Source organism: Nyctereutes procyonoides, unplaced genomic scaffold (assembly GCF_905146905.1).
Source record: "Nyctereutes procyonoides isolate TBG_1078 unplaced genomic scaffold, NYPRO_anot_genome, whole genome shotgun sequence".
Classification (NCBI taxonomy): domain Eukaryota; kingdom Metazoa; phylum Chordata; class Mammalia; order Carnivora; family Canidae; genus Nyctereutes; species Nyctereutes procyonoides.
In genome coordinates this window covers 38,333,090-38,353,089 of record NW_026575047.1, presented here as the reverse complement: position 1 = coordinate 38,353,089, position 20,000 = coordinate 38,333,090, and the positions used below count along the sequence as shown (strand labels likewise).

The 20,000-nt window shown below is 39.4% G+C and overlaps 1 protein-coding gene across 1 annotated transcript in view; it reads right to left on the bottom strand.

Moving 5' to 3' along the window:
- Nucleotides 1-20,000, bottom strand: part of IQGAP1 (IQ motif containing GTPase activating protein 1) — a 107,816-nt gene that overhangs the window by 34,550 nt on the left and 53,266 nt on the right. Inside the window, exons 10-15 of the mRNA XM_055326240.1 lie at nt 15,811-15,974; nt 14,730-14,814; nt 13,863-14,026; nt 13,489-13,649; nt 12,118-12,242; nt 10,363-10,526 (exon numbers count right to left, since the gene is read on the bottom strand). Coding sequence (XP_055182215.1) covers nt 10,363-10,526; nt 12,118-12,242; nt 13,489-13,649; nt 13,863-14,026; nt 14,730-14,814; nt 15,811-15,974 — 863 coding nt within the window. The remainder of the gene's footprint in view (nt 1-10,362; nt 10,527-12,117; nt 12,243-13,488; nt 13,650-13,862; nt 14,027-14,729; nt 14,815-15,810; nt 15,975-20,000) is intronic.

Below are 20,000 nucleotides of genomic sequence, written 5' to 3'. Positions count from 1 at the left end.
TAGAATCCTAAGAAGCACTGTCCCAATTTTAAGAAACTGACTGTTGGGAAAGAGGAGTACAGACAAATAAAATGCAAGAACAAAGCACCTAAGAGCTGCAGAAGTTAGTATGTTCCTACCACTAGTCACTTTCTATTACTGAAAACAGAAAATGGCCACACACAACCCCCCTAAAATCACATGACTAAATACTGGAAATGCAATGCAATAGTTTCAATGTGACACAGTGCGATGAGTCAGCTACAGGTTTGTGATAACTTGAACTGAGAAATCATATGCTAGAGTGCTGGAGGAGGTGCAGTCTTCAACAGAAGGTAGCCTCAAAATCCTCTCAAATATAACAGAAATATTTCCACAGAACTACACTCTTATGGGTTCACTTTTAAGTTGACCACACATCAGATAACTCTGAGCAGAATCTGCCATACACAGAGCTGGGAGGTTTGGCACAATGCTCCTTGCATTCAGAGAAAGGCATAGCTTACCAAGAATTCTGACCATTCAGAGTTGTGCCTTCTCTGCCCCAGGCAAACTAAAGCAAAGCAATTAAAATAAAAACTTCCATGCATACACCTCTAAGAAACAGGTAACAGAGCTACAGTATGGAAGGCAAGAGAAAGAGAATAGATGGGTGTCTCAAGTGTGTCAGGGAAAAATGATATAGCAATACCTCTCACCAGGCAGGAGGAAAGACGACACATATCACTTCATTCCAGTATAAGGAAAGAACAAGTTCTCTCAGCTCCAATCAGATCCAATAAGACGACAAAAGCCCCAGATCCTCCTGTACACTCTAAAGAGATCACCCAAGATTAATACAAATCATTGAGCAGAGAGTTAAAACTCTGGGCTAGACATTGTGAAGAAATACTGAGATAAAAAAGATTTAAAAAAATGCTATATAAAATACTCTGAAATACTGCCTCCTAACAACACTAAAGCTTAGCACACTGGCTCCATTTCAGAAGACATAAAGAGATAGAAACCAGAAATAAGAATCCAAAAAAGTGGGCAATGACTACAGGTAAAAAAGGTAGAGAAGCCACAAAATACAGGGAAAGGAAAGGGAGAAGGGGCAAAAGAATGGCTATTATATACGTATGTGTATATGTGTAAAGGTCAAACTCGCACACCTCTAAAGGGTACTTCTTACTCCTTAAAACCTCCTTAGAAGTCTCTCCTGTTATATGTAGCATGATTTGCATGTGTGATGATAAAATCTATGTTGCAGAATATTGTGTATACGTATATGTAATACATGTAATATTGTATATCAAACATGCATACCATGCCATATACTATAAACTATAAACATATATAAACTATGCCAAACATACTATATACATATGTAAACACACACATACATGAATCTGAATCTATATAACATATGCATCAACTATACAACATAAGCACTGAATAATCAGAATGGAGCAGAGTTCTATGGCTTGCTAGATTAGGTATATTAATCCTTTAGTTACTGCACAGTGAAAGTTCAGGGAAAGAGCAAAAATTGGGTGTGGTACACACGTGGCCGGGTTGGGACAGCAGCAGCGTACCAAACAAAAGTATTTCAATATTCCAATAACTGTTATAGTTGCACCAGTGCATATCAGCTTATTTTTAGCTACAAGCATACTAGTATAGTATGTCTGTGTATACACATACTATAGGGTAGGGGAGCAGAACAGAGATTCTGAACAGAGTCCATAATTACAATTATAAAATGGGTTCCTTGAGAATCCCTGATACCCATGTCTTGGCATTCAGCTATTACTAACTATCCAATGAGTAGTAATCTACTTTTAGCAAGACTTCCAAAAACACTAAACTTAAATGAAGAGAGAAGTGACTATCAATGAAAGTAGAGTAAGGACCTCTGAAAATCCTCTCCTACCTAAAAGCAACCAAACCCTAGCAAAAATCATCAACTTTTCCAAAACTACAGCAATTAACCGAAGGCTTGCAGCAATAAGAAAGTTTATCCAAGAAAAGCTGTTGAATCGCAGTAACAACTGTGAGCTTTGTGGCACTTTAAATGGCCCCACTCCTATGTCTCCCCTCACCACCCACAACCACACCCACCCACCCCCCCATCCCCACACACGCCTCTCCTTCAGAGCCCCATCTATTCCCAGAAAACTATCATGAGCTGACCTATTAGGTAGATCCCTAGAAGGTCACAGCACGGCCTCTGAAGGCTAGCTTCAGAGCTGACTTAGAACTTACCCAGTGTGGGGGTGCAGGGGAAAAAAAAAAAAAAAAAGAACTTGCCCAGAGCAAATAGCCTTTTCTCCAGGGCAATTTACCAAAAACAATAGGAGGCACTTGTTTAATACCACAGATGTCTATAGTAGCAGATAAAAATTTAAGCAAATAATAGGTCAACTAAAAAGCTTAAAAAGAAAAAGTTTAAGAATGAGCTGTCCATGGAGAGCTTCAAAAGCCTCTGACATATTCCTGAGATGGGAATCCAGGAGGCCATAATCCACATGTGCACTGTGCACACGCTCAAAAAAGATCTGGCAAGACTGTAAGGGCTCACCTCTGGCTGACCTTGAGGTTCTGGGCAAGCATGAAACGAGGGCTAAGGCAAAACTGTAAACTGCCTGGCTGAGTGTTAACGGTGTGTCCCAACATGCACACTGCCACTCAGCAAAGGCTGGAGCTTTACTGCTTCTAAGCACTTAAAAATACTCGGCCTTGAGATGCCTGGGGGGCTCAGCTGGTTAAATGTCCAACTCTTTGTTTCTGCCCAGCTCATGATCTTGGGGTCATGGGATTAAGCCCTGTGTCGGGGTCCACACTCAGCCCAGAGTTTGCTTGTCCTCCCTCTCCGCTCCCACTCTCTAATTATTAATAAATAAAATCTTATAAAGAATAAATAGGGATGCCCAGGTGGCTCAGCAGCTAAGCATCTGCCTTCAGCCCTGGGCGTGATCCTGGGGTCCTGCGATCAAATCCCACATCGGGCTCCCTGCATGGAGCCTGCTTCTCCCTCTGCCCTCCCCGCCCTTCTCTGTGTCTCTCATGAATAAATGAATAAAATCTTAAAAAAAAAAAGAATAAATAAATAAAAATAAAAATATTCTGCCTGACCATCAACTGACCTCTAGCTAATCAAGCAGAGGCTTTAGTGGCCACACAGGACCTAAAAGAACTGAAAGTCACAAACAACAGTAACAAAGATAACAGTACACCCTGAGAAGGGGGTAGACTCTGGCTTCCAGAGTTGCCCTATTATTAAAATGTCTAGTTTTCAACAACAAATTATAAGACATGTGAAGAAATAAGAAAAAATGATTTGACCAAGTACAACATCCATTCATGATAAAAACCCTCAACAATATAGGTTTAGAGGAAATACACCTCAATATAATAAAGGCCATATGTAAGACACCCTCAGCTAATATAATGCTCAATGGTGAAAAACTGAGAACTTTTCTCCTAAGGTCAGGAACAAGACAAAGAATGTCCACTCTCACCACTGTTATTCAATATAGTACTAGATATCCTAACCACAGCAACCAGACAAGAAATAAAAAGGCATGCAAATTGGTAAGGAAGAAGCAAAACTTCCATTATTGCAGATGACATGATATCATATACAGAAAACCATAAAGATTCCACCAAAATACTATTAGAACTGATAAATGAATTCAGCAATGTTGTAGAATACAAGATCAACATACAGAAATTTGTTGTATTTCTATAGTTAATAATGAAGCAGCAGAAAGAGAACTCAAGAAAACAATCCTATTTACAATTGGCCCCCAAATAATAAAAAATACAGGAATAAACTTAACCAAGGAGGTAAAAGACCTGAATTCTGAAAACTAAAAAGCACTGATGAAAGAAATTGAAGATGACACAAATGGAAAGACATTCCATGCTCATGGATTAGGAGAAAGAAATACTGTTAAAATATCCACACTACCCAAAGCAACCTATAGATTTAACGCAACCTCCATCAAAATGCCAAAAGCATTTTTTCACAAAACTAATACAATCCTAAAATCTGTGTGGAACCACAAAAGACCTAGAATAGCCAAAGCAATCTTTAAAAAGAAAAACAAAACTAGAGATATCACAACCCCAGACTTCAAGTTATACTACAAAGCTACTGAAATCAAAAGAGCATGGTACTGGCACAGAAACAGACACACAGATCAATGGAACAAAACGGCCCAGAAATAAACTGGTGATTACATAATCTTCAACAAGAGAGAGAAGAATATGCAATGGAAAAAGTCTCTTCAACAAATGGTGTTGGGAAAATTGGTCAGCTACATGCAAAAGAATGAAACTGGACGGCTTTCTTACACCATGCACAAAAATAAACTCAAAATGGATTACAGACCTAAACGTGAGGCCTAAAAACACAAAATCTTAAAAGAGAGCCCAGGTAGTAATTTCTCTGATACTGACCATAGCAACATTTTTCTAAATAGGTCTCCTGAGGCAAGGGAAACCAAAGTAAAAATAAACTATAAGGACTACATAAAAATAAAAAGCGTCAGCAAAGCAAAGGAAACAATCAACAAAACTAAAAGACATCCTACTGAATAGGAGAAAATATTTGCAGATGACATTTCTGATAAGGGATTAGTAACCAAAATATATCAAGAACTTGTACATTTCAATACCCAAAAACCAAATAATCCAATTAAAAATGGGCAGAATACATGAAGAGACATTTCTCCAAAGACATACAGATGGCTAACAGACACAAGAAAAGATGACAACATCACTAACCATCAGGGAAATGCAAATCAAAACCACAATGAGATATCAACTCTCACCTGTCTGAATGGCTAAAAATCAAAACCACAAGAAACAACAAGTGTTGGCGAGGATGTGAAGAAAAAGGAACCCTGATGCACTGTTAATGGGAATGCAAACTGGTACAGCTACTGCAGGACACTGTATATAGGTCCCTCAAAATATTAAAAATAACTCCTTTTCTCCCCCATCATGGTATGTGCAGTTGACCATTCCTCGCCATGTCTTCCCACAAGAGTTTCAGGATCAAGCGACTCCTGGCCAAGCAGCAAAAAAATTGTTACATTACCCAATGGATATGCATGAAAATTGGTAATAAAATCAGGCACAACTCCAAGAGACTGGAAAAGAACCACGCTGGGTCTATAAGGGATCGCACATGAGATGGCACACATATTTATGCTGCCTGAAGGTCACATGTTTGTATCCTATCACTCTGTGACCATCACTACTGCCTGAACAATAGACGTGTTTTATTGGGAAAATGGTTCCTGTTACCATGCTTCTGCATGAGTAGGTTGATTCAGCAACAAATACGTGAGATCATTTGTTTGAAGGGGGAAAATTTTATTTTATTATTATTTTTTAAAGATTAATTTATTTATGATAGACATAGAGCAAGAGAGAGAGAGAGAGAGAGAGAGAGAGAGAGAGAGAGAGAGAGGCAGAGACACAGGAGGAGGGAGAAGCAGGTTCCATGCCGGGAGCCCGATGCAGGACTCGATCCCGGGACTCCAGGATCACGCCCTGGGCCAAAGGCAGGTGCTAAACCGCTGAGCCACCCAGGGATACCCTGAAGGGGGAAAATTTTAAAATAGAACTACCATATGATCCAGTAATTTCATATTAGGAATATATCCAAAGAATACAAAATACTAATTTGAAAAGATATATGCACCTTTATGTTTATTGCAGCATTATTTATAATAGCCAAATTATGGAAGCAGCCCAAGTGTCCATTAACAGATGAATGGATAAGGAAGATATGGTATATATACATAATGAAATACTATTCAGCCATACAAAAGAATGAAATCTTGCCATTTGCAACAATATGGATGAAGCTAGAGAGTATAATGCTAAGCAAAATAAGCTAGTCAGAGACATATATGATTTCACTCATATGTCGAATTTAAGAAACAGCAAATGAGTAAAGGGAAAAAGAGACACAAACCAAAAAACACACTCTTAATTATGGAGAACAAACTGATGGTTACTAGAAGGGAGGTGACTATGGGATGGGGAAAATAGGTAATGGGGATTAAAGATCACTTATCATGATGAGGACTGAGTAATGTACAAAATTGTTGAATTGCTACCTTGTACACCTGAAACTAATGTAGCACCCTGTTAAATTATACTGGAATTAAAATTTTTTAAAGGAATAAAAAAGAAAAAAAGAAAATTCTATATAACTATCAAAATAGGAAAAAAAAGGAAACAAGAAAGCATGATTCAAATAGGAAAAAAAGGAAACAAAGACTTAAAATAGCTATTTTAAATAAGTTCAAAGAATTAAAGAAAACTATGTCTGAAGAACTTAAATGAAAGTATAAGGAGGATACTTGACCTGAGAATATCAAGAGACAAATTATTTTTTTAAAAAGAGCCAAATGAAATTCTGGACTTGAAAAGTTTAATAACTGAAATGAAAATTCACTAGAGGGACACAGCAGATTAAAGCATGCAAAAGAAAAGAACCAGCAAACTTGAAGATAGTTCAATTTAAATTATACAGTCTGAGGCACAATATCCAGTATGAAGGGGATCCCTGGGTGGCTCAGTGGTTTAGCGCCTGCCTTCAGCCCAGGGCATGGTCCTGAAGTCCTGGGATCGAGTCCCACATCGGGCTCCCTGCATGAAGCCTGGTTCACCCTCTGCCTATGTCTCTGACTCTCTCTCTCTCTGTGTGTGTGTCTCTCATGAATAAATAAATAAAATCTTAAAAAAAAAAATCCAGTATGAAAAAAGAATGAGGAAAAATGAACCAAGCCTCAGAAACCTGTGGGCACCATTAATAATACCAATATAGGCATAATGGAATTCCCAGAAGGCAACAAGAAAGGGAGGAGGAATAAAGAATACTTGAAGAAAATCTGAATAAACTTATAACAAATACAGACATGGAATTAATAATCAACATGCATTCTGCAAAAAAAACAAAGAAAACCCAAAAAACAGGACCATATGGCTTCACTGGTGACTTCTAGCAAATATTTAAAGAAGAATCGACATGAGCCCTTTAGAAACTCTTCTTAAACCTAGAAGAGGAAGTAACACTCCCTGGTTCATTCTGTGAGACCAGTATTACCCTGATACCAAAACTAGACACAAAGATATCACAAGAAAACTACAGACCAAACTTAAATTAAGATCTTTCACTTGCTAAATTTAGAACTCCGATGATTATTTTTATTTATTTATTTATTTACTTATTTATTTTTAAAGATTTTCTTTATTTAGTCATAGAGATGCAGAGAGAGAGACAGAGACAGAGACACAGGCAGAGGGAGAAGCAGGCTCCATGCAGAAAGCCTGACATGGGACTTGATCCAGGGTCTCGAGGATCACGCCTTGGGCTGCAGGCGGAGCTAAACCGCTGGGCCACCGGGGCTGCCCTGATGATTATTTTTAAAACCACTCCCAAAATGGCTCAGAGAAACTAGGCTGAGGCCTAAAAAAGCCAATTCTACCAAATATGCAGTCTAAGCAGGCGAGCCTGGCAATATTAAGCACATTTTCCTCTAACTCCCCCCTTTCTCCTCCTTTGATGAACTCTGAAAGTTATTCCCCAGCAAAAGGAAATGCTTCAAACTCTAGTCACATCCTCTAAAACTTTAACTGCCATGACCCAAACAAAAGCAGTCAGGCTTACAGCATGAGTGAGAACAGGTATAAGTTATATCCTCCAACAACTTCCCTTTTTTAGAGTTTTCCTTTTTTAGGGAACCAGACCTAGCTTATTCTCCCAAACCCCACTCCCCTCTCAGTCAGATATAAGATTCTTTCTGGACTTATATGGTAGCAAAAACAAATGCCAACACAACTGGCTTTTCAAAAACCACTGCAGCCAGGCCCCAGGCTAGAGATTCTGAATCAGCAGGAATACAGTTAAAGCTTAGGAATCTGTATTTTAAAAATAACTTTTCAAGTGTTGTAAAAAATCGGCCAACTTTGGGAAGCTCTTTTTTTTTTTAAATTTTTATTTATTTATGATAGTCACACAGAATGAGAGAGAGAGGCAGAGACATAGGCAGAGGGAGAAGCAGGCTCCATGCACCGGGAGCCTGACGTGGGATTCGATCCTGGGTCTCCAGGATCATGCCCTGGGCCAAAGGCAGGCGCTAAACCGCCGCGCCACCCAGGGATCCTTTGGGAAGCTCTTGATGCAAATGATCCAAGATTAATATCAAAGACAAAGAATTCCATTTACAACTTCCATACAGCCAACTGCTTCTCACCCAATTAAATGAAATCGGTTATCGCCTGTTCTCAGTTTCCTGACTACACAAAAGGAGTTGTGTATCAGATCACTGACATTCAGCACAATCATGTGCCTCTTAAATGAAACCTGGTACTTGCTATATTTATATGATTAGGACATGGTAATGCCAACTACTTTCCTGACAATGGAATCAAAGGGAACTTATCGATATTATAGTATTACCCACAACTCTTCTATCCCAACCCAAACTTAAAGAGCCTGCAAAGGTGTGAGTGTACAAAAGCTCCAATAACACAAAAAACCTGGTGTTCTTCTACCACCTATGGCTTCCCAGAAAGAATCTCACCCCCTAAGTTAAGAACTTCTTTTAGGGGGCACTTGGTTGGCCCTGTCAGTAGAGTGACTCTTAATCTCAGGGTTGTGAGCTGAAGCCCCACAATGGATGTAGAGATTACTTAAAAATAAAATTTAAAAAAAAATTTCTTTTAGTTCTTCTGCTTGCTACCAGAACCTTACTGTAGGGACCCTCTAAGTCAGAAAAGGTATTGTCCTTCCAACAACTAATTGGTATTAGTTAGGAAGAACCTAAAAGAAGATCAGTCACAATTAGAAAAGCAGAATTAATTATGCCTTAATCATGTAACTAATATCTGAGGGCCTACTACATAAAAGCAACTTCCTACTCAGCAATTATGGGGGAAAAAAAAGGTATAAATCTTGTCCATTTCCTCAACAAACTAGCTGAGAGGTAAACTTTTTAAAAGATATGTTTGTGTTACAATCACCTACAAAAATTTCTATGTTCATGGGACACCTGGGTGGCTCAGCAGTTGAGCGTCTGCCTTCAGCTCAGGGCGTGATCCCAGGATCCGGGATAGAGTCCCACATCAGGATCCCTGCAAGGAGCCTGCTTCTCCCTCTGCCTATGTCTCTGCCTCTCTCTCTCTGTCTCTCATGAATAAATATATAAAATCTTTAAAAAACAAAACAAAAAAAAAAACAATAAAAAAGGCATTATCTACTAAAGCTTAACACATGTGCATTCCCTATGACCCATAAATTCTACTTCTAAATGTACACCCAGTAGAAATGATACATATATTTGCCAAGAGACGTATACTAAAATATTCATAGAAGTACAACTTGCAATAGCCAAAAAGTAGGAAACAAACCAAACTTTACCACAGACAGAATATATAACCACAGAGTAGAATAGTATACAACAAGAAAGAACAAATATTGCTTCTTGCAATCACACAGATGAATTTTACTAACATTATATTGGGCAAAAGAAGCCAGATACAAGAATACATACTGTATGTATTTATATACAGTTCAAATACAATTCAAAAACAGGCCAAAAAAAAAAATTCAACCGTGGTGTTAAAAATCAGAATAGTGATTACCAGCAGGTGAGGGAGTAAGGATGGATGAGGGCAGAAGGGATGGGGCAGTTAAGCTTTTCATAATCTGAGCACTGGGACACCTGGATGGCTCAGTGGTTGAACATCTGCCTTTGGTTCAGGGCGTAACCCCAGAGTCACAAGATCAAGTCTCCCATCGGGCTTCCTGCATGGAGCCTGCTTTGCCCTCTGCCTATGTCTCTGCCTCTCTCTCTCTGTGTCTCTCATGAATAAATAAATAAAATCTTAAAAAAAATAATAATCTGAGCACCAATTACACAGGTATGTGCACTCTTAAAAATTTATACAACTGTATACTTACATAACATACATTCTTTGGATCTTCAACACAATTTTATTTAAAGAGACACAAGAAAGGGACACCTGGGTGACTCAGTTTAGTGTATGACTCTTGATTTTGGCTCAGGTCATCTCAGGATTATGAGATGGAGCCCCTAGTGGGGCTCCATGCTGGGTGTTAAATCGGCTTAAAATTCTCTCTTCCTCTCCCTCTGCCCCTCACCCCTCCTCCCTCTCTTAAAAAAAAAAAAAAGAGATTTGTCTGTAATAATAACAACAGAAAACCACAAAACAACACCAAATGTGTACTGTCACATCTCATATCCCTCCAAGGCTGTGAATTCAAAGGTGCCTAGAAAACATCCCTACCTCTATCTTAGTTTTAGGAGGGATGAAGTTCTTTGCACAGAAAGGAACAATTTCACTGCCACTCACCTGGGCTTTCTCTCTCTTTGCTCTGATCAGTGTGTCTTGGTAATGCTGGGCCACTTCTGTAAGGACTCCCTCAAGTTTGGCTGCAGGAATCTGCAGAGCCTGTAGAGTCTTTTGGGCATCACCTTCATCCAGGGCTTCATTAATTAAACCAATGGCTAAAATTCCTAAATATGAAGGGATAAAAGGTTACTTTTTAAATTAGGAAATTATATAAATAAATCTTTAAACATGCTAAGGAATCATAAATCCACCCAAGCATTACCATGATTCAAATTATAATTTGCCACCTACAATATTAAGCAGCATTTAAATTTTTTTTTAACTTTAGTGTTTGTTTCATTTAAAATAAACACCCTAGTATACATATTTCCATTGAAACCTCAAGTATTTGGTTTTATTTTTAATTGTCCTAATGGAAAAATAAAGAGAATTTTGATGAAACTGGCTTTAATAGTATAGCTTTCAAGTACATCACAATGTGTAATCAAAACCACTTTTTATTCACAAAAAAGAGTTTAAGGGATCATAAAAAGTCACCTGATTAAACATTTTTATATAAGAAAAGATTAGGCTTAGAAATTTCTTCTTTCGAGATCCCACTTCAAACAACTGGACAACAGCAGATCCAACCCCAGGGCTCCCCACCCCGAGGCAAGGCTCTTCTTGCTAAATCAATGGATATTTCTCACAGGAAATACAAATTAAAACTAGAAATGTCACTCCCCAAGTATCCCAGGCAGCTGTGCTATTTTTGTAAAGACTGTGGTATAATAAAGATTTGGCTAACTTTTGACCCCAGTTCTTGGGAAGGAGCCTCTAACCCCCATTGGAATTTCCTAAATAATTTGATTATCTGTTTATTATCTGATTATTCAGGCATGGCTTCTAGGACCACACCTGAATATATGCCACCCAGATGGGCCCCTGGGTAATCTCAGGATGGGGTATGATCATGCTGGAAAGACCAAGCATATGATCAGAATTCTGGGGGTTTGAGCAACATGATATTGTGATATCAGCCAACCCTACCTATCTCCTCCAGGGAGAAGAGGTAGTTTGGAAACGGAGTTCAATTACATGGCCAACAATCAATTCTTCACAGGTAATGAAGCCTCTTAATATCTCTGGCGACCCAAAGCTCAGGAGAGCTGGTTGGGGTATACATCCTGAGGACACATAAGCTTGGTCTTTGGGACCTCACTATATTTAGGATCACCCTCTAGGTCTTCTCTTTTGGCCAGTCCTGATTTGTATCCTTTCTAATAAAACTATATTCATAAATATAGCATTTCCTGAGTTAAGTCACTCTAGCAAATTATTGAATCTGAGGGGAGTGTTGAAGGAAGCTCTGAATTTATAGCCAATTGTTCAGAAGTGTAGTGACCTGGGAACTCCTTAAAGCTTGTGGCTAGTGTCTCCAATGAGAGGAGTCTTATGGAAGATTGAGCACTACACCCATGCAAGATGACCTAAATCCAGGTGGTGTTATAACTACTTGTTATAAAACATTTAAAAATAACAGATCATGTTCAAGTTATCTCCTGAAAATGTTAGTCCTTATTACATACATATCTAATTGTAGCAGTTGCCTGATGTTTCAAAAACAATATCCAACCTCAGCTTTTTGTGACACACACACACACACAGACAAATTTTCAAAAATCTTTCTAGGAGTAATGTTTAGAGCCAGTTTATGGAATCACAGTACCTTTAACAGTTTCACTATCTGAGGGGATGGTTAAGTAGATTACTCACTCTCATGTTCCTCCTGCACCACCAGATTTACATGGTCCACACAAGCTTGGATGTCATTCCATGTAATAAATTCATTATTTTCTGCATGTGCCTGAGTTTTCAGTTTCATCAGTTCATCAAGATACCTACCCCATTCCCCCAACAAAGAAGATAATGAAATACAATAAAATATTTAAAAAAAATCATTAAGCAAATCTTACTGAAAAGTATTGATTTTTTTTTGGTCTTTTTCTTTTTTGTTGTTTTCAAACAGCATTAAATATTTTATTATTACCTCCAATTTTTCTGGAATATAAATGCAATTGAAATTCAGTCATTCATTCATGCAAAGTATTGATTTAGACAAGGATTATCAACTTGGGTTAAAAATATTAGGTATGGGGATCCCTGGGCGGCGCAGCAGTTTAGCGCCTGCCTTTGGCCCAGGGTGTGTTCGTGGAGACCCGGGATCGAATCCCACTTCGGTTTCCCAGTGCATGGAGCCTGCTTCTCCCTCTGCCTATGTCTCTGCCTCTCTCTCTCTCTCTCTGTGTGACTATCATAAATTAAAAAAAAAAAAATTAAAAAAAATATTAGCAATGGGTAATGGGGAACTGGACACTCTGATGGTACAAAGGTGCAAAAAAAGGTTATGCTAAGGGAAAAACATAAATACACATAAGAGGGATAAGCTGTCTCCCAGATTCAAGAATCAATCTTAGTATCTTTAATGGTGACACAAGTCGATTTCATATGCCTCTAGTTATGAGAAAATATGAAATACACAACACCAAAAATGCTGACTTGATCTTGACAAGCCTTTACACCTAATTTCTAATTTACAAAAATAAGCCAAATCTCAGGAAGCAACTAGAACCAGAAGATGGAACATTTTAGAACAACTGGTCCTATCTCTTTAACAAGTCAATGTCATGAAGAAAGGAACAATGCTAGATTAAGAGATACCTAAAGGGTACAATAGCCAGGTGTAACACATAGTCCTGCACTGGACCCTGGTTTGAAGAAATCAGGTGAAAAGGACAGTTTCGAAACTAGTGAAGTACGTATGAAAGAAGTATGTAATGGACTAGGGTCTGCACATATTAAAGAAGAACTATTGATTTTGCCAGGGTTTGTACTATGAGATTGTACTATTTTGGCTATCTAATAAATATCCTCACTGTTTTAGATAAGCATACTTACATATTGAGGGGTGGAATGTCATGATATATGTAATTTACTATAAATCCTCCAGCATAATAAAGAATAAAATGAATCAGAATGGGGGGGGGAAGCATCATACTAAAGTCACAATGCCTGAAAACAGGAGTGTGGACACCCAACAGAGTAAAAGCTGTCCAATGGATTACATATACTGCTCTGGGGACCCACCTCTGACAGTTTTCTTCTTCGATATTGGTAAGGCCTGTCACAGAACTGCTCAACTGTTTCCACACTGTGTTCATGTCCCCTGACTCCAGTGCCCTGTTGATTAGGGCCACAGATGACAACATCTCCACAGCAACAGATAGCTCAGGATGGGTGAGGCTATGCTGCACAGAAAGGAGAGGAAAAAAGGGTGAGGACAGACATTCCGGGATACCAAGTGAGGTCAGGACTTCAGTTAAGCCATAAGAAGTCTAAGTTTCTGTTTTTTTGTTTGTTTGTTTTTTTAAAAAAGGCTCTGCCAAGCACACCAAGAAGTAGGTGTTGAGTTCACTTCTGCCCCATTTTGCTCACAAACAGGAGAGGTTCAGCTGACTTACTTCAGGACTCTGTTGCTGCAGGGTAGCCAGCTCTTTCTGATAAAGATCAGCAGCAAAGGGATACACCTGGGGCAGCTGGGCCTCAGGATTCATGAGCTCCAGAACAGTCTTCTCAGCAACACCCTTCTGGATGGCAGCATTGATTGCCGCCACAGCTGCCAACCCTGCACAGAACACAGGTCAGAAATGCAGCTGGCTTGGGAAGCCCTGAGAGGAAAGAGATTCAGTTTTCACAGAAGAAAGTTCTATTCTGCAGATAAACTATAAGCCATGATGTTTGAAGTGGAACTTTCATCTTTTAAAAAAACAGCCTCCCTCTTTGTATGAAGATGAACTGCAGGCTATGCCAACTATATCCCAATAAAGCTACTTTCCACTCCAATTCATCCTGCGACTCTTTCTAAAGCATCTCTCCCATCCCATATAGCCTGGCGAATCAAGTACCAGCTTCTTAAGCTGCCACAATCTTTCCAAGGGTTTATCTTAAACAGCTCAACCCCGAATATCTACAAATATTGTATTCTAACCGCTATTGCTTCAAAACATCTTTGACCTTTGGCAGCTCTGCTCACACCTCCTTTCCTCTCTGCTCAGGTTAGGAACATCCTTCTCTCTCTGCCACCACCCAGATCTTACCAATCAAGCCCTAAGACTCTGCTCCAATGACCAAGTGCTTGCTAGCCAGAGTAGGCCCACACTGACTCCAGTTCTACTCTAAAACTAGAGGAACCCTACCACTGGTAGGGCACCTCTAGTGGCACCTGCTGGTTGATTGTGGCTAGCAGGCTTGGGGTGGGGGACAGGATCTGACCTCAGATGCCCTAGCAACATTAACCCCACACAGTATCTCAGGGAGAGGACTCTTACTTCTTTGATACTGTTGGGCAGTAATGTTTGCAGCATCCACTCCAGACTGGAGCTCCTCCTTCTGCAGGGGATCAGCCTGACCACCCTGAGAAAAGCAAAGAACATTTATGTAAAGATTCTCACGGCTATGCCTCCAGGCCTTACAGCTGTATCTCAATAGCAGTCACAGGGACAAAGTTCTGCCCTAAGTGGATGCATCAGGCTGCATCAGAGAAAGTGGTAGTGGGAACAAATGCCCTCAAATCTGGGGTAGAGGACTTTCCAGATACTAGCACATAAAAAAAAAAAGTTTGTAAGAAGCATCAAAATACTGACATAAGATGTTTACAGCCTCATTAGCACATTAATACTGCTTGCTTTGGCCATAGATACTGGGAATCTGCAAAATGTGCACTTGTTGGGCCTTGTTCAGACAAAAAAGAAAGCCATTTGTGTTTGTTCTACCAGCCCCACTAAGTACAATTCCACAGTCTGCTCTTACTGCACATTAGTTAAGTACTTTCCCAGTGCTGGCCAGAGGAAACCAGTGATGTGTGTTTTTATGTAGGAAATTCCTGAAGTAAGAATGTAGGAGAGATTCAGGTTTTCCCCCAGGGCTTTTCATTGGGGGGTTAAAAAGGATGCTTCAAGTGAAGGGGTAGTCAGGCTTGGAGGGCAGGTACTATTTATGTTTAAGAGGGTTTACAGGGACACCTGGGTGGCTCAGTGGTTGAGTATCTGCCTTTGGCTCAGGCGTGATCCCGGGGCCCTGGGATCGGGGCCCTGAGATCGAGTCCCGCATCAGGCTCCCTGCAGGAAGCCTGCTTCTCCCTCTGCTTGTGTCTCTCATTAATAAATAAAATCTTAAAAAAAAAAAAAAAAAAAAGGTTTACAGCTATAAAAGCAAACAAGAGCTAAAGACAATCTGTATTTTACCTGAGGATATTATAAAAACCTACATTAAGATGCAGGAAGTTATGCTAAAAACTATAGGTTATACTGTAACTATAGGGAAAAGAGATCCCACAAATATCTTTCAGCGAGAACACAAGATTCAAACAGCTGTATGTGAATGCCTGCCAGCCTGACCCACGATCCTCACCTGTCTCTTGTGCTGTCTGTCACTCAGGAGCTGCTTGAGGTACCAGTCCCCGTTTTGCTGCTGCAGCCCTCGAAGGCCCAGGGCTGGTGACTGCAGTGCCCGGAACAAGGCAGGTACTACACCCTGCTCCAAAGCCAGGTCCACATTTGCTAATGCAGAAGACGCTGAGGAGGGGGAAAGGCCGCAGCTTATGAAAACGTTTTGTGAGCATCACAGCTTACATCACTTTCCTTCCCCTAAACCAACCTCAATTTCAGAAGAGCGAAATATAGCTCAGATGGCCTTTGTTCTGGAATATCCCAGAAGCACAAGATCTTGGAATTGGAAGAGAACCTTAAACTGCTCAAGTTCAGGGGTCCCCAACTGGACTGTTTGTCAGTTAACAGATTCCTGGAGCATGCCTCAGACCTACTGAAAAGCTTTCAGATACAGACACCTTAGCACTATGGGGGTAGCAATATGAGGCACCAGTCAAAACCAACACATGTCTAAATTCCCTCTAAACGCCAAGTTGTTGTCTAGATAAAACTACTAAACAGGAGAAGGTTTCTTCCACAGCAATCTGTGAAAGTTTTCACCCTGGTGTTGACGCTTGGATACATCCAATCCCTCTTTCCCTCAGTCTACCCCAGATTAAGGAACTTTCATTCCTTCTTAACAGCATCAGTCTGAATCCCTTCATTATCCAGCTGCCTCCTGAACACACTCTACTAGGACAGTGAGTGCCCAGATAGCGAGGGTGGTCTGAGCGCAGGGATTGGTAGAGGCGATTAATACCCTCAATCCTCTCTACCTCTAGTCACTTGAAGTCACACAAGGTCTTTAACATCTGGCAGTGAAAACCTAGATGCTCCTTCATCTGAAAGTAATAAAGACACCTTCTTCACAGTGTTGTTGATAAGATTAAACAAAATTACATATGTGAAAGCACTTTTTATGTTGTAAAATAAATAAGGAATTAGGCTGGCAGTCAGAATAAGGTATTTTCTGACTTCAAAAATAATAGCCACTGGGAAGCGATCCTTACCGTATGATTTTGTTTCCCTATTTTTAGAAAACAAGAATTCTCCCTCCATGCTCCATTCAGGGATGAACATCTGATTTTTATCACCAAAGTAGCAAAACAAATCAATAACAACATACCAAAAATCAAAGTATTTGGGGTATAGCAGCACTTAAAATTTTTAAATGTTTTAATGTTTTCATTAGTAAAAAAAAAAAAAATGAATACAAGGTGTTAAAGGAAAAATTTTAAATCTCTATGGATTTGTAGACTCAGTGTAGACTCCTAAGAGACTATTCTCTCCTTCCCAACGATTATACCTGCAATTCTGCTAACTCATCAACCACACCAAGGTGATGGCTACTCCTCCATGTGATCCTTAGCCAACTAACTATCCATTCCTTCAACAGCATTTACTGAGCACCTGCTTTGTGCTGCAAATACAGCTATGAACAAAACAAATGATCTCTGTCTTGGTGAAGATTTTATAGGAGTGGGGACAGAAAATACAACCAACACAGGTTAACAACCAGGCTTTCTCTAGGTATGTGATGCAGAATCTCAGATTATCTATCTACAAAAGCATCTAGTCAATTACGCTTTTACTTTAAAGCATACTTACTACATAAATATGTAAATATTTAAATAAACATTTACTGACATTCACACTATAAAGATGATAAAGGTTAGAACACTATTTAAATACTTTCTTCCATTAGGCTTTAAGTAATTTTCCTTGTTCTACTAAGAAAGTAAATAAAAACTTTTTCTCATTTTGAACTATTTGACCTGCAGCTTTCTCTTGGGGCAGTGGCTTCAATGCTGGTTCTCAAGCCCTCACAGAATCTTATCTATAATTATGTTAAGATAATTCCTGGGACCTAAAGCTCTTGTATCTTGCTAGCACACAACTTTCTCTTGCCTAGACTTGCTCTACGATTAGGAAACAATTGTCCCTCTTTGGGGAATCCTGCCTTATCCTCACCTTATCTATCCAGTGAAGGTTCTTATACAAACCTCCAAGCTGTCATCACTCCTTTCTTTTTCTGTGATTATACTTCATATGCCTTTGATACCTTCTAAGTAAGTTGCCCTAAAATTACTCACTTGCATGTCTATCTTCCCTACTATGTTGAAAGCTATTTGAGGGAATTTTGAGGGAATTTTTTTAAAGATGTATTTATTTATCTGAGAAAAAGAGAGAGAGAGAGAGAGAGAGAGAGAGAGGGAGAGGAGGGGGAAGGGCAGAGGGAGAAGGAGAGAAAGAATCCCAAGCACGACACAGGTTTTGATCTCACTGCCCTGAGTTCATAACCTGAGCTGAGTGGGACATTTAACCAAGTGAGCACCCAGGGGTCCCTAAATGGAACACTTCAAAAATGTACAGCTACAACTCTTTCCCCCACAGGTTTATAATGGACTCTCAGACTTTGCCAGGTAAAGCTACAATGGTTACAGAATCCTAAAGAACATAGCAGGAAAAAAAACACCCTTATTGAAACAAAGAGTGTTTTATGCACTGTTATACAGCAGGAGACATATAGGACTTTCTTTTCACATAGACAAGTATAAAAGACTGGTTTATATTTGTTGACTTAAGTATTCATACAGATACAGTATAACACATTCACCCATATGTGAATGGTACTATTACTCCGTTCAGAAAACAGTAGCTTAAATGAACCAGAATGGAACAGAATACAGACTCCTGGTCAGGCTATAGAGCTCCTGATCATACAGAGTTGGCAAAATCTTGTAAAGTCTCAGTAGTTATTCAGAGCATTGGTTCAAGGGAGAAATTAGGGCCTCCCAATGAACAGAGAGGATATGGATTACTATTACTATTGTTATTATTATCTTGAGCAAAACAAGGTCAAGCCTGGTTGAAATCAAATAAGCTTTTTAGTTCTTTTGGTGAGTCTAACCATTACACTAGGAATTACAGAGATTTCAAAAGAAGCAGAACTCATAAATAATCTGTACTCAAAGAATTTATAGAGATGTCAGAAACAAAGGCAAGCCATATAAGACAATATATATATAATTGAGTATCAAATTGTGTAGTTGGTCTTTAAGTGCCATGGGAGAACTGGAATGGGCACAGGTGAGAACTGAGCTGGACCAGTGATGGGTATAATTTGGATCAGGTAAGAGATAAGGCATGAGGGCATTATAGTGAGACTACATGATTAGCAAAAGCTATAATAACGCTAATGTTTACTGAGTACTCACTAAATACCAGGCAATTTGCATGCATTATTTCACCATCTGTAGAACAAGTCTGTGCCACAGGCGTCCCAAGTCAATAGCTATTAGTAAGAGGCCAACAGACCAAGGCCCAGGTCTGAGCCACTCCATAGTGGGACTCTTCCATGAGTCATGAAATGGACAGAGTGAATATGGGAGACAATTAGGCAAATGAGTTTGTACAGAGAATTGTATGCATAAAATACCATATAAAAAACTCCACTAGGCTAGGGGTCTGCCTTTTGTCCATCAAGTTATAAGGAACCAATGCAAGTTCTTTAGTGAAAGAGTGACAAAATGAAAATGACATTTTCAAGATATGAATTCCTCAAAAGTACGTAACATAAATACACAAAAATCAGTATGAATGATATAAACTCATTTTTGTTTAAGTATATTTTTAAACATATGCATAAAAATATCAGTAGTGGTGGGGCACCTGGGTGGCTCAGTCAGTTAAGTGTCTGCCTTTGGCTCAGGTTATGATCCTGGGTCTTAGGACCGAGCCCCATGATCGACCTCCCTGCTCAGTGAGGAGTCTGCTTCTCTTTCGTCTTCTACCCCTTCCCCTGCTTGTTCTCTTTCTCTCTCAAATAAATACATAAAATCTTTTTAAAAAAATCAATAGTGGTCATTTCTAGAGAACAGGGGTCTAATTTTTTATGGGTTTTTTTGTTTATGTCTGAATAATTTGCATTACTCTTTAAAAGAAAAATGAAATTATAAAATTAATTTAAAAATAGAAAAATAGGGGTGCCTGGATGCACAGTCCATTAGGCCTCCTACTCTTGGTTTCAGCTCAGGTCCTGATCTCAGGGTTGTGAGAACAAGCCCTGCACTGGGCTCCACACTCAGCAGAGTCTGCCTGAGATCTCTTTCTCCCTCTGCCCCTTCTCCCTGCTATCTCTCTCTAAATAATAAAATCCTTTTTAAAAATAAA